At 46.0% G+C, this 24,726-nt stretch overlaps 2 protein-coding genes and 1 pseudogene across 4 annotated transcripts; all 3 read right to left on the bottom strand.

Moving 5' to 3' along the window:
• Positions 1-1,201: 1,201 nt before the first annotated feature.
• On the bottom strand, positions 1,202-8,334 carry btr30 (bloodthirsty-related gene family, member 30). Of its 3 annotated transcripts, none has more exons than XM_026325298.2 (13): positions 8,201-8,334; positions 6,816-6,973; positions 5,734-6,177; positions 5,356-5,460; positions 5,139-5,234; positions 4,759-4,992; positions 4,422-4,599; positions 3,829-3,918; positions 3,613-3,639; positions 3,498-3,524; positions 3,012-3,187; positions 2,625-2,780; positions 1,202-2,117 (listed from the first exon to the last, which is right to left on the bottom strand). In XM_026325298.2, the coding sequence occupies exons 2-13, from the start codon at positions 6,930-6,932 to the stop codon at positions 1,911-1,913; spliced, it is 1,857 nt and encodes a 618-aa protein (XP_026181083.1). In that variant the 5' UTR covers positions 6,933-6,973; positions 8,201-8,334; the 3' UTR covers positions 1,202-1,910. The 3 variants fall into 3 exon arrangements, with proteins under 3 accessions (XP_026181083.1, XP_026181085.1, XP_026181084.1); XM_026325300.2 differs by lacking the exon at positions 8,201-8,334 and adding an exon at positions 7,961-7,995; XM_026325299.2 differs by lacking the exon at positions 8,201-8,334 and adding an exon at positions 7,440-7,559.
• A 1,787-nt stretch (positions 8,335-10,121) lies between these two features.
• utp18 (UTP18 small subunit processome component) lies at positions 10,122-14,760 on the bottom strand. Its single transcript, XM_026325166.1, has 13 exons — positions 14,405-14,760; positions 13,521-13,666; positions 13,280-13,375; positions 13,112-13,173; positions 12,914-13,011; positions 12,492-12,617; positions 12,214-12,388; positions 11,849-11,949; positions 11,606-11,696; positions 11,399-11,522; positions 11,032-11,206; positions 10,762-10,904; positions 10,122-10,615 (listed from the first exon to the last, which is right to left on the bottom strand). Exons 1-13 carry the CDS (start codon positions 14,606-14,608, stop codon positions 10,591-10,593), a joined length of 1,566 nt encoding a protein of 521 aa, XP_026180951.1. The 5' UTR covers positions 14,609-14,760; the 3' UTR covers positions 10,122-10,590.
• Positions 14,761-15,647: 887 nt separating this feature from the next.
• LOC113140999 (WAS/WASL-interacting protein family member 2-like) lies at positions 15,648-24,656 on the bottom strand (annotated as a pseudogene).
• Between the last annotated feature and the right edge of the window lie 70 nt (positions 24,657-24,726).

The raw sequence follows: 24,726 nt of genomic DNA, 5'->3' as shown, positions 1-24,726 counted from the left end.
ACACAGCGCACTCATTTCTCTACTAGTCTCACAACCTCAGTCCGTTTACATGCACGGTTAAGTCAAGGTACGACATTTATTCGGACTGCTGTCCTTATCCCAGTGTACACACACTGAAGTATGTCTGACTCCATTACAATAGGTGGAGACATGCTCCCTTGCAGCTTGTTAGTATCAGACCTTACACTGGTTGCTCTAACATGTCAGACCAGTTGACAGACTAGTTAGCTTTTAGTTCGGTTTCAGTCGGATCTGCCTTTTGATCTCAACAATCAACCTTTTTCCAGTAAGAGCCATAGCCTCAGACTTTGAGGTGCTGACTCTCATCCCAGCCACTTAACACAAAACACTCCAGTCCCTTCTGATGGTCACAGTCTGAGGCACTCCCGACATTAGCCCTAAGGAGCATGGTCACAAGCCTGCCACAAAACATGCATGTCCACAAAACAGATGTAGACCGGTTTTAGCCCTGCAAGGCGATAGAGCTGGTCCACTGAGGTTGATCACACGTGGACAGCCTGTCAGGACCACCAGGACATTTCCTAGTGGCCTGAAGGTCTTTTGGCCCCTCGGACATAGTCAACTTGCCCAGTGATAATGTCTGAAGCAAGAATGAGTGAACGGACCCGTCAGAATCCACGAATCACAAATGACTCAAACGACAAACATCTAGCTGCTTCTCCTCAGATAACACAACAGTTTGCACATTTTAACGTAACACCAGGTGCAACACAACAAAGGAAATAACTCTGAAGGAAACATGTTTTAACCAGTAATACCTATATATAGATATATGTTAGATTAAGGATCCTCTTTTCCAGCAACATGAAACATGTTTTCCTTGAGGGTGAGCAGCAGCCTTCAATAACTGGAGACCCCTGTTGGCCATTTTCATCCATGTTTAACAATCAGATGAGTCAGAGACAACATGTTAAATGCAAGTTCAACAGTATGAAGTAATTTATCAGTTATCAGCCTTTTGCAGTTACTGAGCTGCTGTTTACGTTATAACTTTTTTTTGCATGTAATAAATTTAACTTCTTATACTAATTTGTCTAAGCTCCATCATTCTTATTTAAAAAGCTCTCATTTGGACTAACTACACATTTTGCTTATCTGTTTAGTTCTGACCTGTGTTGTGTCACACTTTTGTTCGGACTTGGAGAAAAGGTTTAATGCACTTTCAAATTCTGACACCAAATTTCTTCTTATACATTTCTCAGTTTTATTTATTCAATTTTACTTTGCACCTTATAAGCAGGACATGGTATTGCAGTAACTCACAATAAAAGCCCATGATTCCCTTTTAAAACGGAATAATTTAGACTATCGCTTTTAATGAAGTCTAGATATCCTCACCCAAATCACATCGTCTCACCACAGTTATTTTTACTGTTCACATTTTTCCTTTCTAACCTTCCACACGACCTGCAGCTTCCTTCTATAAACACAAACGGTACCTTTTTATTTATTTTTTTAAATGAGAACTCAGTGTTGAAGTTGCTTCCTTAAAAAATATAAAGGCTTCATGGCAGCAGGACATCAGTGAACCAGGCTCCAGGCTGATGTTAACATTTGCCAGAAACCTGCACTAATTTGTTTGTTTTAACTGCAGTGCAGACTTTTCTTGTGTTAATGAGATCTTCATGTTTTATTTCTGGTTTTGTGACAAACTTTCAATCAAAGTTGTTTAACAAGAAATTTCTGGTTTTAAAAATATTTTTTTCATGTGAGGACATTTTTATCATTTGTGGGATTTTGTCATGGTGGTAATTAAACTCATACATTTCCACTTTGTCTCTATCGGCAGGAAAATCCTGTTTGTCTGAACATCCAAACTATACGCCTCCACAGTGTGGTCCCCCAGCAGGTCCCAGTGTCCCCCTTTTTTTTTCACCCAGGTGTGCCCCTCAGGCCAGTTGGTGCTGCATGGTCATGAGGATCAGGGGAACCTCCTTGTCCCCCGTCCCCAGCAGAGGAAACATCCTCTCAGTGAACTCAGAGGACTTGGTGAAGCTATAGATCTCCGAGCCCGTCTTCACGTTGTAGAAGGACACCTGACCCTCGTCCACATCCAGGAAGACTCCCAGCTGCCGCAGCTTTGGTGGACTCTTTACCTACAGCACAAGCAGAAACACATTTAAGCTCAGAACCACCTGCAGGTTCCAGGTGTTTCAACACAGAAAATACCTGCAGATGCCAAAACGTCCGAGTTCTGATTCTGTTTCCAACAAACGTTTCGAAAGGGAAAAACTGGTAAATGTTTTTAATCCTCATCCAGCAGTATTTTAGAATGTCAATCAGACAACAGGAGGACCTCGGCCCTCACCCACTGTCAGCTGGGACTGGCTCCAGCCCCCCACCCCGAGTTTGGACTAGGCTGGATAGGAAATGGATGGAAGTTACAGCAGGTTAAGATCCAGACACTGTGTCATCCCACAGCACAGAAATAATGATAGAAACAAAAAGAAGAAAATACAAGAGTATAAAAAAAAAACTTCTTTTCTGAGAAAACATCATATACAACAAAATATGAAATATTCTTTAATGGCCCACAGTTTGTAAGTGATCGTTGTAATTCAGAAAGCTCAAAGACAGAATGGGACAATGAATGTGAAACACACCTTGATGACAGGTGGTGTAGTGAGCGCTCTCAGCTGGCTGTTGCTCCACCACAGGACGTAGTATCCGCTAGACGGGTTCATGTCGAACAGACCTTTCCTCTGGGCCGACTCACTGACCACGCCCAGCTTCCAGTCCTTATTCTCACCAACAAACACCTGTCGCAGGTGAGTACAAACACAGGAGGTTACAGGGCCTGAAGAAGAAACTTTTGAAGATTTCTTTAGTTTGGCAAAGTTAAGTTCGATTTCCATCCTGTATCACAACACAGTCTCTATTTCATCATTAATAAAATAAAGCATCACATTATAAGAGTCTCATTGTTACTAACAATCCCAATAAATCAGGGTGAATATCAGAAGTTCAGACTCCTGTGTGGTGCGTCTGACCTCCCAGTAGTGACGTCCGGTGTTAAATCCTTCTTTACCGATGACGCAGGACCAGACGTCAAACCTCTGCTGACTGTTTCTGTAAAACTGCAGCTTCTCTCCTCGCTTCACCTGCTTCCTGTCCTCGGACAGGATCAGGAACGGGTACGCCGTCACCGGGTTCAACGTCACGTCCTCTGGAAACAACCGAGACACGAAACCACCAGGTTGGCACCAAAATCCAAGGTTTTTTTTCTGGCCTTCTTAGGACACGTCAGACTGCACCACTCAGTGATTATACCAGCTGCTAATCTTATGTTGCAGGTTTTGTTTTCAACATTAGCCTGTCAGTATTTTAGGCAACAAATAAAAGCAGATAGAAACTCTGGACATTAACATGCTGACATGATGCTCTGTCAGTCGAGAGCTAAGTTAGCAGGTCCAAACTGCCTCACAGCCTAACGACTCCAAGTTACAGACAGAATCATGTTAAAGTTGGTGACTGACCCATGTAGACTCGCGCCTTCTTGTGTCCTGAAATAGAATAAACAGATTTTACCATCACAGCCGAAAAACAAAAATATAAGAAACATGTTGGTAATTCATTGAGTTCAACACAAACCTGAGACCACTTTGGTCTTCTTCATCTCTGCAGAGAGACAGGAAACCACAGTTAGTCATTCTTTCACATTAAAGGTCCAGACAGACTGAAACAGTCCGGACCAGCTGAAGTACAGATCACTGATCTGATTCCAAATCCTCACAGGACACTAGGTTTTATCGTGGCATTTGAAATATTAATAATTAGTAATCTGTTTTTGATGTAGCAGGCTGTCACCTTTGAGAGACCACTGACTTTTCTTCAGGCTGGCGCTGCTTCGTCTGATACTGAGCGTGCTCTCAGCCGCCATCAAATCACCCGACAAAACTGAAACACCAAACACAGCAGGTCAGCTCTGCAGACGGTCAGTGCACGCCCGGTTACGACCTTTCTCTTGTAAGCACAAGTCTGTGAAACAAGGAGGCCGTTCAGTGACAGAAAATAATCATCTTGTTATAGCTAAAGAATTTGGCATCTAAATGTTTTTCCATGTTTTAGTCTTCGGCACAAATCAAATTGAATATTCTGGTGAGCGCTGGGCGGAACACACTGACCCAGTAAACCCAGTGAAGGGGAAAATCCTGCAGGGTTCCAGGTGTGGACCCTGCTGTACTACGAGTTTCACAGGATGTTTAACTGTCATCAGGATCTAATTGCAGCTGACACCTTAGTTTCAAAGATCAACACTGAGCTGGGGAGACGTGTGGGTGCCGTAACAAACCGCCTGTGTAGCTGCTGACCCAAGACTTTGCTGTGTCAATTCTTTGCTCCACTGATTTGTTCATGGGCCACTGCAAATGTCTAACACGTATTAGCTTCTGTAAACTCACAGGAGCCTCTGGAGCCTCCGGATCGGACCTCGCCCATCCTGATGTCGTCCATCTTGTCCTTCACCTCAGATAGAGCACTTTTCACTTCCTCCAGCTGGAAGTGGAGGGAAAACTCAGAGTCCTCGTCCACATTGTCATGTTTGTCGTCCTCCAGTGGAGCTATGGCCTCCTCGAAATTCTGAGGAGAGAAGCCAATGGGTGAGTAGGGAAAGACAGAAATAGACAAATGAGCCAAGTCCTGGCCTACATGAAGACCATCCTTTTCTGTGTTGGTTTGCTCTAAATACCCCCTCCCCCTCAGTGAAATCACATCCTGTGTGCTGGCAGGTGTTCTTACCTGCAGGAATGTAATGTGGTCCAGACTGGTGGCCTGGACCTCGACTGTGGCTCTCCTGTCCATCAGCTGGCTAAGCTCCGCCTCCAGTTGGTTCACCAGCCCCTCCCCCTTTGACATCACTGCATCCAGTTGGTTCTGGATCCCACCAACCACTTGAGTCCGGATCTGGTCCAATGCCGCCGACACCTCGTCCAGAAGGTTTTCGACCTCACCTCGCTCTCTGTCTGCGTAGTTCTGAGCAACATAAGGAATGAAAGCGACATCAGCGTCTTTACTTCACCTGAACTAGAAGGCGGAAAGTCGAAGTCGAGTCAGATGGGCTGTTGCTCCCAGGACGAAGACTAAATTTAAAAGTGGACAAGATGAACAGCAGAACCGACCTTGACCCCGTCCAGTTTCCTCTTCAGCTCGGTCACGTGATTCTCCTTCTCTTTGATGTGGCTCAGGATCTCCTGCTCCATCCTCGCTACCTGTTTCTGGACACACAGGTGAACGTGCCAGGGACTTGGGCTTATTGACTGAAGAGGTTCGTATATGACGAAACATGATCTAGTGTTTTTTGTTAAAGTCGTGCAGGATGATTTTCTGCAGCTTTACCTGTTTGCTGAGTCTCTCGGTCTGGATGGAGACGGTTTTGTGTGTTCGATGTTCCTCCAGGACACAGATGGCACAGATGCAACGCTGACATGTCCTACAGTATACCTGCACAAGTCAACACATCAGGAGGTGAAAGAGGAAGTTTAGACTCAACATGTTTTAGTGTTTAATTTATAACAATCTCAGAAAGTCAGTCAAACAAGCCACAGGTAACATTTTACCTGAGAAAACACCAACAATCAATAATTTTGCATCAAGAGCTGTGAACATATAGTCACCGTGTTTACTGTTGCATATTCACGTTGTGCACGTAGTTATGAACATTTACTCTCTGTAGCAGGTAAATCTTGAACCCTGTCACCTGGGAACTCTTCTTACCTCCAGCAGGCGGCGGTGGGAGGAGCAGGTGCGGCCCCTGATGGCCTCCTGGGGGTCCATCAGTGGGTGACTGGAGAAGAAAGGTATGGTCTGATGTGGCTCCGCATGACTAGAGCAGTATGAGGCAGTGCAGGTAAGACAGGAGGTGATCGCAGGCTTTTTTACACCTGTACAGATGTCACACCACACCACCTCGTCGTTTGACGGCACCGAGGCGAAAGAACTGGCGGAGTCAGCGCTCGCGTTGGACGTCACGGCGTCCATGGACGCCGACGTCCCGTTCTTGACCTCTAACCCTGTGGATCCGTAATGAACCAGTTTGTATTTATCTGCGATGAGAGCGAAGACTTTGTTGACACTGAGCTGAGGACGCTCGTCAAACTGACGTTTACACAGAGGACAGGAACAGACGGTGCTGGACGCCCAGTAACCTCCGATACACGCCTGCAAAACAACAGCAGAAGAAGAAAGAGCAAGAGGTTCAGAGTCTGAGCTGCTGTCTGTCTCAAGACAACACAAAAGAAAAGACACAGGGCCGGTACCTGTCCTGTCCCATCCCCAGTCAAATCAGACACAAAGGTGTCATCAAAGATCCAAGAGCTGCAGCCCGGACTGAGCCTGAGCTTCTTTTTCACAACAGGAAGTCACCGACCTGTCACCTGCTGCTTTTCCAGACTTTCACAAACCTGGGTTTAATCATGAGTTCCTGGAACTGGTCTCCAAAGCACCAGGCACAGGTTCAGTCACAGGCCAGTGAGTTCCTGCAGTGGAAAGGACCAGCAGGGACTCAGGAGTTTTGTGAACAAGACCCTGGATCCGTACCCCTCCTCGCATTACTGCATGAAATCAGTTCAGTGTTGGCGAAGAGGCAAAAGGACTTGACGTGACACCGGAGAAGACCGAGCTGTAACACCTGTGCTACTGTGAGGAAACTACTCAATGAATGAACGAGTCCAGGTTGGACTGGACACAGAACAGGTGAACAGCATGTCCCATGTGCCCTGAGCAGCAGCCTTGACTGCACCTGAACACACCTGACAAACCACCATGGGCGTGACATCTGACCCGGCCTCAGGACTTACCTGGCAGAAGTTGTGTCCACAGGGAGTAGAGACAGGTTCCCTGAACAGGTCCAGACAGATGGAGCAGGTTAGTTCCTGCTCTGAGAACAGTTCTGGGGCTGCGGCCTCTGCCATCATCACACCGCTGCTGCAGAGGGAACAACGCCGCCGTCAGCTCCCTGTTGGCAAAGTCACATACACAGAAAACCTGATTTCAGAGGTTCTTAAACACAGAAGTCAGTACTTGGTTTCACAGCTCGACAGGCAACAGGGACACCAGGAAACAACTGAAACACTCTGTTTTCAGCTGATATTCCAAAGCCAAATATCAAAAAGGACCAGTTTTCTGTCGAAAACAAGAAAGTTTGGTTTAAAGTCAGGAAACTGGAATATCAGCTCTGTATGTGATTTAATGTCGACCCCATGTAAAAACAAGTGCTGGTCATTTCTTCACATTTTCACTGACAGAAAAGGTTTTAATATAACAACCACAAAGTCAGACCAGTCAGTTCACTTGCTGGACTCTGAGAAGACAGAAATGTGACCTGGATGTCCTCCATGTGGGCGCTGTTCACCAAACACAGGTTTACCTCCAACTGGGATGAAACGAGATTAAAAAGGAAGCAGAAAAAGCAAACACTTTACCTGCAAACATAAAAATCTCTGCTCAGATGGGCCAAATTCCTAATCTCAGGTAAAACCACAACAGGTGCCAGTTAGAGGATCCAGGTCAAACAACAATTCCCCCTTAAACAACTGAACTCTGACACACAAGCACAGCAAACTCACAGAAACGCTAAAAACAACACAACAGGTGAGTCATCGACCCGGAACACACATGGCAGGGCACAGGGACTCTGTGGGACAAGCTCCTCTACCTGTCTGCTGCTGTTTCCTCTAACGAGACTGATACCACCTGACCCGACAGGTGTGACTGGTAGAGGCGGGGGCAGGGCCACCTCACCTGACTGTGCCTAAGTGTTGACATTAGAGACACTCAGGTTTGACTTTGCTGCAGCTGCAGATTCTGTTGTTCTCTCATTTACTTCATTATTTACTTCAGCACATGTTGGCATGAGACCTGCAGTTACTGCAGTAACAGTAGAAATACTGCATTCAAAATGTTCCTGCAGTAAAAGCACCAAAGTACCATCACCCAAACCTACTTGATTCGTCTGAAATGCAGTAAAGTCCAAGGCTGAAGAAGCAGCAAATGAAAGCGAAGCTGCAGGCCGGAAGAGAAACTCATCAAACACCTGAATCAGATTAACAGGATGATTTTAGCTTCATGTCAGCGGGTTAGTCTGGATTAGGAGGAGCAGGGCTCAGTTTCTGAAAGTTGTTCAACAGACTGAGGAGGAAAATCAGCTCAAATCCAACAGGATGAAACTGCAGCAGGTTCTTACCTGTGTGTGTCTGTCAGTCCAGGTGTTTCTGTCAGAAATCCTGAAACTCAGGTTGCTGTTGGTATGTGATGTCATCAGTGGGCGGGGACTCACTCATTCATGACGGCAGTTACAGAAAGTGGTCGGGTGAGTTTGAAGGTAGATCTTTGTTCGAGCTGCTTTGTACTTTGATTTATTCTGCAAAGAGAAATAATTTGATTTTAAAAATATGATCTGACCTGTCCAGGGTGGACCCCTGCCTTCCACCCAAAGAGAGCTGGGATAGGCTCCAGCAGATCCCTGGGACCCTGGTTAGGACTAAGGGGGTCTAGATGATGGATGGAAGGAAAATATGATCTGATTTTAAAGGGAACTCACATCATGATAAAGACACAAATAAATAAACAAAAATCTTTTTATTCTTTTCTAAACAATCAGGTCCCATTAGTTTATATTTTAACCCCAAATCTCCATCCTCTATGCGCATAGTCCAATTCGGGGGGGGGGTGCTTGGAGCTAATCCCAGCATGCAGTGGGTGAGAGGCGGGTCGCCGCTGGACAGATCAGCAGCCAGTCACAGGGCTGACACACAGAGACACAGTCACATTCACACCTACGGACAATTTACAGTCTCCAACCAACCGAACCTGCATGTGTTTGGACTGTGGGAGGAGAAAACCCACACAGACACAGGGACAACATGCAGACTCCACACAGAAAGGCCCCGGGTCCACCTGGGTTCAGACCCTAATCCTGACCTGCATGTGTTTGGACTGTGGGAGGAGAAAACCCACACAGACACAGGGACCACATGCAGACTCCACACAGAAAGGCCCCGGGTCCACCTGGGTTCAGACCCTAATCCTGACCTGCATGTGTTTGGACTGTGGGAGGAGAAAACCCACACAGACACAGGGACAACATGCAGACTCCACACAGAAAGGCCCCGGGGCCACCTGGGTTCAGACTCACGACCTGCTGCTGTAAAGAGACAGCACTAACCACTGCAGCACTGTGCCACCAACCACAAACATAATGAAATAAAACTGCTACCGTACACAACAATAAATCAATAAATATAAATACAATAAGTACCGAATTTCCCCTTGGGCATTAATAAGGTACTTCTTCTTCTTCTTATATTAAAATAAACTATAACATCATTTATTGGAGAACAACCAACGGAAAAACAAACAGGTTATAAATAAAATGTATCAAGAGTTTTACTTTTAACTGAATGAATAACAAAATATAAACAAATATTTGTTGGAATTATTGTCTCCTTTGTGTGTGTGTGTCTTGGTTTGAACCCTGAGAGCAGCAATGCATCTTGAATGATGCTTTGTTCCCTTTGTGTTTCAGGCCATTTGTACCTGAGGACAAACCAGCCTGAGGACATTCCTGCTGCACCAAAGGGCGACAGTGTGTGTCTTAGTGCTTTTAACGTTGTCACTGAGTGAAGGTGGTAAATCCAGTTTGGCGGTCTGGTCGTCCTGGCGGCCACAAATCATAATGAAAACATGTTCGATCGTCCCCAGTTTGAGGCTGGAACCAGAATATGACTGTGCTGGATCAGAATTCAAAGGTTTAGGTTCAGAATATAAAATATTAAGCTAAAATCATTTCTAATAAGTTCTAATAATCTCAGTTCAAATTGTAAGTTTGAAGAGAAACTGAATCTTTTTTAAGCCACAACCACATTAGAAATAAGACTGTGATAAATTTGAGGTGAAACACTCAAAATGTTTTGATTTTCAAATCCAACAAGTCAAATGTTTTACTGTGACACTAAATATGAAACGTTTTGAGGTTAAACAGTGAAATGCTAATGAGCTTTAGAAATAAAAAGTGTCTGTGGATTTGAACTTTGTGCTGTTGGATAAAACCCACAACAAACAAACAAAAACAAATTGTTCAGTGTAAAAAATAGCAACACATTTTGTTTGGTTTTAGCCTTTTTATAGAATCACTTCATACAAATAAACATACATGTGTTTTATCTGAAGCCAGGACAATCACTTTCACCTGTTGTCGGTGTGTGGTCCGTGTCGGACTCTGTACCAGACTCCTGTTTTAGCTCCATCAGTTTTCAGTTTGACTTCCTGTTTATTTCAGTGAAAACCACCAGCAGAGACCGTCTCGCAATCTACGTTTATGACTGAGGAGTCCACTGCTACTTCTTCAGTCCAACAAACAAACCACAAGTTTCTATTTTCCTCGTCGTCTCAGATCATTCACTCAGCAGGTTTTCAAACCATCTGACAAAAAAACCAGTGAAATGAAACCTAAAGGAAATCAACAGGAAATCACGGAGGATGATGGAACATGATCAGAAGGAATAAAAAGTTCTGTTTCTACAGTGGATCCATAAAATATGAGAGTTCTGGTTCCTGCTCCATGTTCCAGGCTCTTCAGAAGTCTCTGTAATGCAGCAGCCTGAACACAGACAGGAGGAGGCGTCAGTTCAGTTTGAAACCATCACAGTGCAAAGTGAAACAAACCAAACACGTTTGTTTCTACAGTTTCCCCCCAAATCTGCAAATCCTGCAGCAAAAAAATAAACTCAAAGATGATTGGCTGACCTGAACAGGGGGGCGTGGCCTTTATTGTTAGCCAATGAGAAGAAGCCGCTGTGTGGGGAGAAGTCAAGGCAGCTGGCACGATAAACCACCTTCCTCTTCGCGATGGGAAAGTTGGAGAAGACAGTGAGACTGGGCAGGTGGACCTGAGGGGACAGAACCAGGTCAGATACAGGAAAGAACCAGGGCTGAACCAGGGTAAGGTTCAGCATCACAGATGGCCTGATGTTGTGACCTTTATCATCTTCATCATCATCACCGCCGCCATCTTACCAGTCGTACGGCCTCGTCCTCCGCTCGGGATGCGATGGCCAGGATCTCAGAGGAAGGGTTAAAGGTGAGTGAGGTGGCTGAGGTCAGCAGGTTCATCACTGCTTTCAGAGGCTTCGGATTGGCTGAATTTAGACACGCCTCCTGAGAGTAGACGTTGACCACGCCTGACTGGGAGCTAAAACACAGAAGATCAACTAAACTGAGGACACGCACTCGGACGGAAATCTGTCGTCTCCACGGACACACCTGAGATTCATTCTCTCTGTCATACATGTAACATTTCAATGTTTTTAATCAGATGTACTGTCTCATACACAATCCTAGCATCTGTCAGCCAATCAGAGAGCAGGATCAGGGCGTGCCTTACCCGCAAGCGAGATACTGTCCGTTCCGTGACGCGGCGATGGACGTTCCCTTCACGCAGCCGTCGTCTGTAAACCTGTTAACGCACCGACTGCTGCGCATGTCCCACACATAGACCTCGCCCTCCTCTGCACACACACAAACATCAGGTCACATGACTGACAGGCAGCTGCTCTGTGATGTCGTGGACTCACCTGAGTCGTGGACTCACCTGAGTTGGTGAAGACTTTGCTGCCGTCGTTAGAGAAAGCGACTCCGGTGACGTTACCGTTAATCTTCATGCTGCGAACCACTTCCTGAGTCTGAGACAAAGTTCACACGTGACAGCGCGAAAATACGAGATTGAAAAACAAACAATTTGGTTAAAGAAACAAAACACCTGAAAATGTCGCACTGAACTCTGGGAACGGTAACGTCACCAACAAGCCAACAGGCCAAAAAACAGGTGTGTTACCTTGAGTGTGAGCAGGTGCAGGTATCCGTTGGTTCCATTGAGCAGCAGAGCGCCTCCTTCAGGACACACTGAGAAATCCTTCACTCGGGCTTCATTCAGACCTGTACACAAAAACAGCTGTTCACAGGCTTTTATTCTGAAAGGCTACATATATGAAAACAGTTTAATGACATAAAAGAACAAATCAGATCAACTTTTATTTCTAAAGCACTTTAACACAATTTGACCAAGGTGCTTTACACAAAACAACAAGTCAAACAACACAATAAGACCTTAAAACACAGTCCCGTTTCAACCTGGTACCTGTAGCAGGTGTGATTCGACCCTCCACTATGTTGAACAGGTAGGACATCTAGTTCTCTCACCTCTGACAGTGTGAACAGGTGTGATTCGACCCTCCATCATGTCGTACAGGTAGAACATCTTGTTTTTCAGGCTGGTGGCAATCACCATCTCTCCATCCAGGCTGAACTGAGCTTTGTGGACAGGGAACCGCTCCAGGTGGATGCTCTGGATCTTCGGGTTCGTCTTTCCATCCACCTGCAGGAGGAAACGCAAGCATTGACAAGGTCATGTGATCTTTCTTACCTGCGTACTGGTTCTTTGCTGTCGGGCATCAGAGAAGCCGACTGGCTGTCTGTACCTGGAAGAGGGACACCGACTGGTCGAGTCCAGCTGTCATGACGACCTGAGCGGACGGGTGGAACTGGACGGTGGTCAGTCTGTCTTCTGATGGACGAGCGCTGTTGGCATGAAGGCACTTTTTCATCTGAAACACAAAAAGCAGCAGGGGCCAGAGTTCAGTGGAGCAGGAAAATAACTTGTCACCGGTTTCTCTTGTTAGAAATGCTGAAGTTCTGATACGCGCCGACTGTTCTGCACACCAGCAGCCGAGAAACAGAACAAACTCAGGAGTTTCCGACAACGAACGTTACATACTCTCTGTAATGTCTGTGAACGTTTCTTCCTCACCAAGAATGTGAGGTGCATCTTTTTTATAAAACCTGCTCAAAATGTCGCTGCCGCGAGAAGCATGAAGCTACAGTTACTGATCCAATCACTGACCCTCAGGACGCCGCTGGGCAGACAGTCTGAAGATGCCACAAAATTTCCTGTCCTCCTCAGCAGGTCATCTTCCTCCTCTTCATCATCGTCGTCGTCATCTTGAGTGACAGAGACAGAGACAGACATTTTGGTTTAAAGAGGAACCACAGAATCACAAACGTGATTAAAATGTTTTTTGCCTCATTACTGTGTGTTCACCTTTGTCCTTCGTCTTCTTGTTCTCCGCCCACGACGGAGTTCCTCCCATCGACCTCTGAAACCTGAAACACACCAGGTTCAACAGCACAGAGTGTTCAGGCAGAGGTGAGTTCAGTTCAGGTGTGTGCAGGTAAAGGTGCATACAGGTGTGTACATGTGTGTACTCACTGGTCCCTCATTCTCTGCTGCAGCTTCTGCTTGGACATCGTGGACTCGGCCTCTCCCCGGACCAGGTCTCTGCGGTAACGATGCTTCATGTCCACCCTGAAACCAGAGACTTGTTTAGCACCTGGGCGCTCGACAAACTAACACAAAAGCTTTTTCTTTGAGAATAAAAGTGACCGTGGCTGGACTCTTTATGTCGACTGGAGAAAACTAAAGAGGAAACAAAAATGGACTCAACACTTACTCTTCCTCCAGCTCATCATCTTCATCAACCCAGGCGGCTGTTCTGCTCGGCCTGAGCTGCAGGGGAGCCTCCCCCTCACCGTCGGAGTCAACCGGCTCTTGGTCCTGGTCCTCCAGCGACAGGACTCCCGCCTGGTCCTCATCCTCCTGTTCAACAACGGGGAACACGTTTATACACGAGGTGCCAGACTGTACCGGACTAACATCAGTCACTAACACATAATAAATATCAGCTCATTATTTCAGCAGGAAGCCCACACTACAACCTCTCAAAGAGACTATAACAGAAATGAATACACTGTAAAACGTTTAAAATGAGCAGATTTCTTAATGAGGTCTGGCAGCAAATCACCTAACGCAGTTTCTTTAATGTCATTTAGGTTGAGACTTAATAAGATCGTTAATCCGTATTTATCAGAAAGACATGAGTTTAACTAACTCATTTTGTTGTCTGAGTTTTTGACCGATGAGCAGACCGTACAATTGGCAAAAATCTGAAAGGAGCTTGGTATTTTAAAAGCCTGGACATTAAACGTAACATTAAATTTAATCTAAATCGTAGCATCCTAAAATTCAATATTGTTCCTTGTCCAAAACTGGCAACAAAAAATATTTTAAAAAGCCTAAAAAGAACAATTTATTGAGTTTAACGACATTTACTTGGGTCAAATAACTGAAAATGATTAGGGGCTTTAATCTTTTGTCCTGAGGCACGGACACTGAAGTAACAGAGTATATAAGGGAACTAGTGATCCGGATTTCCTACAAAGACATGAGAACCATCAACAGTTGTGGGGTTTTGTTCTAAGGTGCAGATATTTTTGTCCCCGACTCGGAGAAAGTTAAATTAGCAGATTTCTCAGCGGAGTCTGGCACGTTCGTTACCTCCACGAGTTTCTCCACCAGCTCGTCCTCGGCTCCGAACACCAGCTCCTCCAGCAGCTTCACCGAACTGTCCTTCTCTCCCAGCACCGCCAAACTCTCCGCGTTTCTTCTGCGTTTCTGCTCCTGGTTGCCGGGCTTCGGTGGTCGGACTCTCTTCTGGGTCCGGGTTCTCCCTCCGGTCTCCGGAAGTTTGATAACGTCCATGTTAAAGTCAACTACACCAAACTCCTAACAGAAAACTAAGGATTTAAAGCAAACCACCATGAGAACCGCAGATCTTTTCTATCTACTGATGTTTCCACACGTGGGAACCTGTTTTTTTTTTTTTTTTGCTGTTTTATCTTCTGCTTCCGGCCAGGTGACCCCTGAACCCGGAAAAACAAAGTCTGCCCTCTAGTGTCCAGAGACGGACCCGCAGCCAATTTGCTTAAAGTTGTTTTTGATTCTGGTGGAAAGAAACTGGATGTTTTTCAGGCAAAAAGCTGCAATTCAGACTCATAAGTTCCTCATAAATATCATAAATATAGATCCTATCATAGGTACTTGCACAAAATTAGCTCACTTTGTTTTCTTTACTTTTAATATAAACTGATCTGTGAGGTTTTGGCTGCAATAGAACATAAGTTTTGAATAATGAAATCAAAGATCTTTACAGAGCATTAAGGTTTTTAAAATATCTATAGCAAGTTGTTCCTATGTGAGACAGCTGATCAGCGTAGATGTGTAAAACCTGTTTTTATTTTGTGTCAGTTGTTATTGCGTGGAAACTGATAAGCACAAATGCAAATTGAATTCATGACAAATAAAATCTACCAAATGTAAAGAGAAGAGTTTTTTTTACTACACATGAACTAAAAGTACAAATGTTCCTGCAGTAGAAGGTGGAAGGTGTTGACCTGGGGGCCATGAGTGATGCTAAGACGACGTATGCTGGGAAACCTTCTGACAGATGTTAGTTTGAGCATCGTCTCGGCACGAACATCCAGGTGTGTTCCCACGATACCCAGAGGCAGCTGCTGACGACAAGCATGAGCACTGACAAAACTGAGGAGGCAGCAGTGAGAAGGTTTTCCTAGTACAATACTGGGGGAAAGGTCCAGGTGCGGCAGAACAGAACAGACAGGTGCAACAGAAAAAGGAAAGAGGAACCAGAGGCAACATGTTGGATGGAGCAGGTGGCGGAGGGTTCACAGTGATCAATATAATGTCACCTGGAGCAAAGAAACAATCAGACACAAGCATCCTCAGTCGGTGAACGTTTAATCTGTGTGGGTTTAGTTTCATATGTTTCAGCTGCAGGTGGTGTGACCAGAGACCAGTGAGCATGTGCATGCGGCTGAACTGGGTCCCAGTTTGAATCTAAAGCTACTGGAGGGTACTAAGGTTTCACTGGTGCTGTCCAGTCCCAGCTTGGTTTGTTTCCAAGCTTTGAACAGTCTGAGTGACAGCAAATATGGAGGGGGGGGGTCACATGATCAAAGCATCACTAATAAACATGAATGAGCCTGTGTGAGATTTTACACCTGGAATCTTGTGTGTTAGTTACTCAGATCCGACTAAAACATCAGGCTTGGATTGAAAACCAGAAAAACACCGAACAAAGAGCAGGAAGCGACTGAAAGCGTCACATGGCACTGAGAGAAAACATCAAACCACCTTCAATAAGTTTGTCTTGTGTTAAAGTCGGCAGATCGAGTCAAAGCTACTGATGAGGGACACAAAAGCCAGAATATTACAACGTCTCAGGATTAAGAGAAAACTTTAAGCCTTGAGCAGTTTTGCTTTTTTGGTAAATTTAGGAAAAACCTGATTTCACACTCACCATATTTGAACTATTCCTGTAAAATATTTATATTCATGAAACTATTGTAATATCAGCTTTTAACATCACAAATGCATTTTAATATTCTGAGGATAATTATGGTCCAATAACATTAAACATTTTGTAAGAACGTGACTTTTCTCTGTAATATTCTGACTTTTCACTGTGTAAAATTAAATTGTTCTCATTTTATATTATTGACTTTACAGCCACACATACCACTGAGAGATGATTACCTTCGTTCTGAAAACACACTGATGTTATCGTGTCCAGTCAGCTGCCCTGATGCTGTCGTCAGATTAATGCGTGAACACATTGAAGCTAAATGAAAACATCCGCCTGCACTGAATGATGGGTAATTACTCTGCACTGCGTTAACCCTGAAGTGTTGGCGTCATGCTGCAGAAACACACAACATGCAACAGGAAGGACGGAGCTCCGGTGAGTCCAGCTCAGTTTCTCTGCACTTGGCACTTAAAAGACCTCGACCTCGGCAGAAACTGGTCTCTGTCTGTGACGGAGGTCGGACCCGGTCACGTCCCACCAAAGTAAAGTGTGTCACCAAGACAGGTGTGACATCACCGGGGCAGGTGTGTCTGACGCCGCAGGTGAAGTATTCACGGTAGATCTCACACATCATCCAGGTGTCTGAGGTTCAAGCCTTCAGGACCTATTTTCACTGCAGTGTCCTGGTTTTTCTGGATCCAGGTCCAGGTTGCTGTAGGACATGTGGCTCAGAGTCCTTGTCTGTGGTTTAATGGGACTCTGAATTCTGTACATAAAGGAGCAGTTCAACCTTTATTGTCACTGTTTAACATAAAAACCTGAACAGCCGTTTCCCCTGGTCTGTGCTGTTCGTGCAGATGTTTGAATAGAACCAAAGTGAACCAGACCTGGAACAAACAAAAGCTGTTTGCTTAATTATTTTCCAAGTGCAACACAATTCAGTTCAAAACTGCTCCTGTTCATATTCACCACTCTCACTCATCAGCTCCTCCACTGGAGTCGTGTCCCTAAAGGTCCTGCAGCGGCTTTCGGCTGCACAAACGGTTCTTCTTTGCATCACAGACTCTCCGTTAACTTCCTCCGAAGTTCAGAGCAAACAAAAAGTGCACGTGCAAAAACCAAAACTAAAAACCAGCAGGTGGCGAAGTCCAGGAGAGCAAGAGGAGAAACTCAGCTGCTGTGTCGCCACCTTGTGACGGAAGTCTTGAACGACGCTCTGCTCTGTTTCCTCCTCTTCATCACTTCTCCTGCACGCAGGCGATTGGTCAGTTTGTTCCTGTCTGACCTGTTATCAGCCAATCAGCTGAGAGTGTGGAAGAAGCTGTGATGGAGGAGTCGAGGGCAATGAAGCTGGATGAAGACGCGTGTGTGGTTAGTGTGTGTGTGTGTGTGTGTGTGTGTGTGGTTAGTGTGCGTGTGGTTAGTGTGCATGTGTGTTGCAGCTGTTGTGCTTCACCTCCCGACCGGAGGCAGCGGCGGAGCTCCTCTCATCACTGCGTCAAACAAAAAACAACAAAGTTCGTCACACAACACAAAACCAAACGTCTGTTGTCTCACACTTTCAAAACACAACGTTACACTTGAAGCCGACTGGACGGTGGCCACTTTAGGACATCTCAGACATTTCTGTGTTGTCAAAAACCACCAAACACATGCTGACATGAAGCAATAAAGAAGCAGGCACAGGACTGATCAACCAAACACTGACGAGTGAAAGGTCAGACTGAAGGCTGTAACACACTTTCCTTTCTTAACTTAGGATGGGAACCGATCATTAGGTCCAAAACCGATCACGGTTACCAAAAGAAGGACAGGACAAAGCAGGTGAAAGAGGAACAGGGGAGAGTCCGTACCTCTGTTGGCCTTGCTCGGGTAGATCTTGGTGAAGTGTCTGTACTCGTCCGGAGGAGGGAAGTCGTCAAGAGGATGAAACGAATACTTGGACTCAAAATCATCTGCAGGAGAGAGGAGGCAGTTAACAATTTCAATAACGAGATTTTATCGATAATATTGATTAGTTGTTGCTGAGACGGGGTTGGGCCAATCCTCTTTTTTCTTCTGGCCTGACTCTGCTGTTTTTACAGAATTTTCATGTTTTCAGGTGGAAGATGAACAAAAGAAAAGTGGAAAAGAGGAAACAACAGTGAGGAGAAAAAACAATCAGACGATGAAGGATGTTCTGATCTGACGATTGATGGAAAATAGGTGATCGATTAGAAATGATTGATTAGATGAAGCAATAATGCTGCTGGTGAGTGAGGGAGGTGGGTGGAGACTCACCGACAAATGAGCGAGGGAGGGCGGAGGAGGAGGAGTGTCCATTGCGGAGAGGAGGGGGGGGGCGGGGGAGGAGCAGCGGGAATGCGGGTGGGTGGGGGAGGTGGTTTCCCTCTGGTGGGGGGGTCAGATGAGAGGGAGGGGCTACCATATGTCCTGTAAGGAGGAGGAGGAGGAGGCGGGGCTTCTCTGCCTCCCACTCTCGAGGACGATGACTGGACTGGAATAGGAGGGGCTGAAAGGCAGAGATCAATACAGGTGATCAATACAGAACCAGCAGTCACTGGTCACATACTAAAAATGTGAAGACCAAAAGAAAAAAAATATTAGAACTAAAAAATATTTTTAAAAAAACTTAATGTCCTACATTTTCCCATAATGCACCTCAATAGTGTCTCCAGTGTGGTGACATCACTGTAAACGTGACATAACAACTGAATGATGACGACCTTACCTGCTCCTCTACCTGGCGGTTCCCTGACAGGGGGCGGCGGCCTGTTAGTGCCCTGCTGGGACGGGGTAGGGGAGGCAGGGGGAGGAGGAGCAGGACCTCTGGTGGGGGTGTGACCTCCAGGTGAGGGGGCGGTCCTTTTGTTGCTGAGGGAGTTGTGCCGCTGAGGCAGCTCAGGCGCCATATCCCCACCACCTGTTGGCCCATTAGTGATGCGATAAGGTGGAGGAGGCGGGGCTAGAGAGGAGGAGGCGGAGGATGTAGGGTTTCCTCCCGAGGTGGGAGGGCGTCTGGTGTTGCCAGGCGACGGGGGAGGCTTAGAGGGCAGGGGTGGGGTGTTGTTAGGGGTCGGGGGGAGGGGCTTTTCTCTGTTGTAAGAAGAGGAGCAGGGAGGGGACGGGGCATTACCACGGCGACAGATAGGAGGCGGGGGAGGTGGGGCTGACGAGGAGTGCTTCATGCCGGTGGAGGGGGAGGACGCAGCGGAGGAGGGGGAGGAAGGGGAGGGTGAGGAGGACAGGTTAGGAAGTGAAGGACGCTGGGCGCGAGAAGTCTCCATCAGCGACGATGCCTGAGGGGAGGGGCTCTCTGGGTCGTCATGGCGATGACTGGGGGGGCGGGGCGCTGCGGATCGGGTCGAGGGAGATCGTCCAGAGGAACCATCTACAGAAGGGATCAATAAAATTAATAATCAATAAGAATTAAGTAAAAATGCTGAAATGAAATCATTTAAAAAACAAATCAGTAGTTATTCAAAAATAATATTTTATAATAATAATACAATATTCTAATAAAATTAAACTAGGAATCCACTTTAGATAAAGTTTAGATAAATGTTAAATTTTAAAGAAATCTAAAAATTAAAATTTACAAACACATTTTTTTCGTGAAGAATTGACCAAACACATAAAACCTATAAAAAACCTGAACCATAACGGATCTCCTCACCTCCGATTGGTCGCAGTTTGGGAACTCCGCCCGTGAACAAGCCTCCGATTGGTGGAGCAGAACCCGACGGACTTGCTGCTCCACTGCCACTGGCTCCCCCAGCTGCTGCTCCGCCTCCTTTAGGCTCTGAGAACCACAACCATTGGACACGTAAATGAGGGCTCCGCCTTCTGCATGATGTCACTGCACTACACTGACACTACCATGACGTCATTGAGTGGATGAGAGAATGTGAGGGGGGGCGGGATGCAGGTGAGACCAGGAAATGACGTCACACAGTTCGGAGGTTGGGAGGTGAAGTGAGGTGAAATGAAATATTAAAAATTGAAATGAAGTGTTTACGCTCCCACGCTGCTCCGGTGTTCATCGACAGCACAACATGAGCAAACAGTCGAAAACATTTAATCATCAATCACAGGTGACATCACAGGTGACGTCACAGGTGGGCCCGGCTGCACAGTCACATGACTATATTCTAATCAACCATTCTGACTGCAGGAACAGATAAACAGAAAAATCACAGAAACAATGAGGCAGAAACAGAAATATGTGCATATTCAGAAACTAACAAGATAAAAATAACTGCACATTAATGATTTTCCATTAATATGAATTTAATCAAATGCAGACTGAACATTTATCTTTTTTTTAAAGCCAATTAAACAACTATAAATCAACAGATTCTATATCAGCAGGTCCAAAACTGATTAACATCATTTCCATCAGAGATAACGTCACTATAATAATCATTTCTACACTTAATGAAACTGAGGATGGTCCTTATATTTGGCAAAAACCAGCTCCAGATGTTGCTGGAACCAGAGACCAGTGGACTCTTTGTTCCTTCAGAGCCTGTAAACAGTGACGGCCATTCTCAGGTTCTGGAGCTGGTTTTTGGAAACAGACGGGCCTCCCATTGTTGGTGAAGAAGAACCACGTGAGCCAGGTCAGCGGTGTGGCTCCCTGCTGGGTTTTTAATAGTTTTTGGACAACAATGGAGGTCTACGGTTCAGACCCATAAGCAAACAAACAGCGAATCACCATCTGATCTGAACCAGCTCCTGAGCACACAGCAATGACCCCGGTGAGAATACAGTCACTCACAGCTTGTGCTAAGCTACAGTGCTAACACATCCAGCTGCATGCTGTGCGACTGTGGAGGATGACCAGAGTTTCACTACAGACTGATCTCATCGATAGAACATTATAAAAGAACCGTTCAACGTTATGGGATCTGTCCCTTTCATACTACACAGTAAAAATACCACTTTGTGTTTGGACAAGAGAGGAAACACTACAAGTCTAAAATTTCTCCAGAAAACCCGTTTTCCAACAAACCCATTAAAACTAACTCTGTGTCTGTGCATCATCCTGCTTTTAAAAATCTAGTTCTGCCTTTAATAAATGAAAACTGTGCTGCTAACACGGAACCACACACTTTCTTCCTCAGTCCGTAACGACCGGGTGGGATCGGACTCCCATGATAAATGTGGTGTAATGCACGTTCGGACAGCGCTGCCTTACGCTGTGACTGTAATGAAACTCTGGGAAACACTGAACTGGAGAGCAGACAGCAGCAAACAACCACCCAAAGACAAACAGGTCACAGTCTGTCTGCTTTTTGTCGTCGCCCTGTGTTTCATACCCACCCGAGGGGGCTCTGCATGTCTTTAACGTCACCAGGCGCCGTTTGTAAACACCGCTGCAGACAATGCAGGCAGATGGAGTTCACCACAACTGTATGTCTGTGCATGTCAGTGAATCTGGAGAAATGAGATGAAATTAAATTTTTCCTTTCCTTTAAACCAACTTTGCTAACGGACAGTTGCACCTCTCCCATGTCGCCCGGTGCCGACAGGTGTGCAGGCGCATTGAGCTGCAGCGCCTGGTGAAATTAAAACGCGTATGAAACAGCAGGAAAAGCAGACAGATTATGACCCACGTGTCCTTCAATAAGAATCATCAGCAGCTGTGCAGGAAGCTGCAGGATCTGTTCTAAGCAGCCGCTTCATCAACAGTTTGATGCACTGATTTAATCTGCACCACAGTCACATGACCTCAGTCCTGTGGCGCCGAGCTACATCAATAAAATGACCATATTTTGACCACATCAGCAAAAATCCAAACGGCTGTTAACCACAACTCCTGAGAGATCAGCAAAAGAAGAACAAGGAGCAGAAATAAAGATGATTAACCAAAGTCAAACACAGAGAAAACCAACGTATCAGACGTGGAGAAACAGTGAAACGTGGAACAGAAAATAAAACAATAAACTGAATTGAATAATGTGCGTGAGAAAGGTTTGCTCTGGGTCAGGATGTGGAGTTGGTGCAGAAACTCATCAGACGTCTCGGCCCGTGAACCTCTTTACAACAGAAACACACCGAGCCGACAGCAGAACCAGCTTTGTCTGGACCAAAAAGTGACACTTGAACGCACCACACTGACTCCAGCCGACGTCAACCATCACACCTGTTGAGAGCTAATACCTCTCCACACCAGCAGGGGGCAGTAGTCTGTATTGGCCATTCAGAAAGGGACAGTGGAAGCCCTATACTGCAGATATAGATAAAGAGTAACCAAAACTCCGTTTACTGACCATCTTCACACCACAGACGGTTTATAGCTGCTTCTGATCCAGAACACGTCTGAGAAGAACCTGCAGGTGGAGCTGCTGTTGGCAGGACCTGGTCTTTGGTTGGGGAAGAAGGAGGGAAAAGGTGGAGGAGGAAAATAAGGAGAAACTGCACTAAATGGGTGAAATCACAGAAACTACACTGATCCACCTAAACTGCCAATCAGGGCAGTCGCTGACAGATCTGCTGCCAATTCAACATGTTGCATCGGCCAAAGAAAGACGCCAACAGGAGGCCGACTAGTGCGGACGGAGCGGGACACACCGGACAGACTTCAGCGACAGACGCTCATGGACCATCGACTTATCGTGTCAGGAACTTCACGGTTCCATAGCGTGTGTCATCTCTAACCTTTCTGCAAACACTCAGCTGCTGTCGTCTGTATTTGTGTGCGTTTATGTTGATACGGTGACAAATGTTCTGCCTTGCTCTTCGCCACCTGCTGCTGTGACAGTTTTATTTGGTCACTGAAGAATCTGCTGGTGTTCAGGTGTTTAACTCTGGACCCAGAGTCTTTCAGTATGAACACAAAACACAGAAACTGTTATTTACAGCGGACACGCTTTAATTTAGTCTAAACGTTTGTCAGTCTGACTGAAAGAGGATTTGGATTTTCAAATCACTGCATCAAACTGTCATCAAACACCGAGGGTTAACTTTAGGTTTTGGTAAAATATTAGATTTTAAACGTGGACGATGGTTTTGTTTAGCCCAGTTTGGACACAAACAGGCTTCATTCACTATGTTGGACAGAACCGTGGCGGCTGTTTGACCCCTGACCCCGAGCCTCCTGCAGTCAGCCTCTTGTATCAGAGAAGTTCATGGTCTTACTCTCTGGAGACAGAGCAGAGCTCTTTTCTCCGGCTGTCGTCTTCTGCTCCTCGGACGGCGCCCCCTGCTGTTTAGGTTGGCTCTGCTGCTGGTGTAGGTATTGGTATAAGCGAATGTATGGGTGCTCTGTGGGAGGTGTTTGGCTCTTTGGTGTTTGAGTCTTACTGTCGAGCAGCGGCGCGCTGCGGTCGTTCACCACCGCCACCTTCTTCAGCTTGGTGCCCTTACAGATGTCCGACAGCAGAGCGCTGCGACCTTTGGCCTCCTCTCTGTTCAGCCTCGGAGGGCTGGTGTTGGCCTGGGGGGGGGGCAGTTTTTATTAACTAAAGCCACATGTTCACACAAACAGAAAACCTGCAGTGACCTGGTTTTATTATAAAACGTCCTGAAGCTGATACGGGTCAAAGTTTGTTTCTTCGTTTGCATATTAAATCTGATTTTAATGATTCATCAGTAATCAGACTTGTTGCTAATCACGTGATCGATTTATTGCTTCAGATCTACGTCAAACTGCAGATGATGATGATGATGATGTATGTTACCTGGCTGAAGGTGGGGGGAGGTGGGGGTCCCCCTGGTGGAGGAGGAGGAGGGGGAGGGATGGGCATCCTGCGGCTGGTACGACACCTGTTCACCTGTAACAGGTAAATGTAAACAAATAAACAGACATAAACAAAGTGACGTTTAAACCTTTTAATCGTTTATAAAAACAGACAAAAGCTAAATTTAAATTGTTTTTCCATCCATATCAGGTGTAGATCAAACCAGCACCTGGATTCGGTGTCAAACCGTTTCAGACTTTATTAAACCAGCTCTGCAGAAAACAACCAGCTAGCACAGTTAGCTCCCAGCTAACGGCATCAGCACCAGTCTCTGCAGGATGCTAACGCGTTAGCCTCTGTGCTAAGCTCTTCTCCAGCTGTTCGCGTTGTTTCTAACCAACATCTGTCCAACACATTCACAGGAACAAACCTGCCTCTCAGCGTCACACACCTGGTTCAAACGTTTGCTGTTAAAACGCGGAGTTAGCTGACCAGCTAGCTCAGCCTGCTAGCTGCGGGTTAGCATTCGCAGCAGCTCTGTGCAGCATCACATGATACGGACAGGTGAAATAATTCCTACCTGTGAACGTCACCGCCTCCCTGCTGCTTCACTCATACTCTGACCAGTCTGTCTCCAGCTGCTCTGTTGCTCCGTGTTCCAGCTGTTTCTCCGCAGAGCACCGTTAGCTCGTTAGCCACTAGCCTCCCTGCTGCAGAGCTGGCAACACACAGGAGCACGTGACCCGGGGGATGGGGGGATTGCGGGGGCATGCAATGGTGCAGCTGCATGATGGGATTATACTGCAGCT

This window comes from Mastacembelus armatus, chromosome 8 (genome assembly GCF_900324485.2).
Source record: "Mastacembelus armatus chromosome 8, fMasArm1.2, whole genome shotgun sequence".
NCBI classification, from domain to species: domain Eukaryota; kingdom Metazoa; phylum Chordata; class Actinopteri; order Synbranchiformes; family Mastacembelidae; genus Mastacembelus; species Mastacembelus armatus.
Note: the sequence above shows the minus strand (reverse complement) of the source record. Positions and strands in the feature narration are given on the sequence as shown.

Coding starts and splice junctions, on each gene's coding strand:
- utp18 (XM_026325166.1), bottom strand. CDS start 14,608: ATGGACGTTATCAAACTTCCGGAGACCGGAGGGAGAACCCGGACCCAG. Junction 12,618..12,913: donor TGCCCAGCGGCGTCCTGAGG/GTCAGTGATTGG, acceptor TTTGTGTTTCAG/ATGAAAAAGTGCCTTCATGC. Junction 10,905..11,031: donor AGGACGAGGCCGTACGACTG/GTAAGATGGCGG, acceptor CTGTCCCCTCAG/GTCCACCTGCCCAGTCTCAC.
- btr30 (XM_026325298.2), bottom strand. CDS start 6,932: ATGATGGCAGAGGCCGCAGCCCCAGAACTGTTCTCAGAGCAGGAACTA. Junction 4,993..5,138: donor GGAAACTGGACGGGGTCAAG/GTCGGTTCTGCT, acceptor TATGTTGCTCAG/AACTACGCAGACAGAGAGCG. Junction 3,640..3,828: donor AAGTCAGTGGTCTCTCAAAG/GTGACAGCCTGC, acceptor GTCTCTCTGCAG/AGATGAAGAAGACCAAAGTG.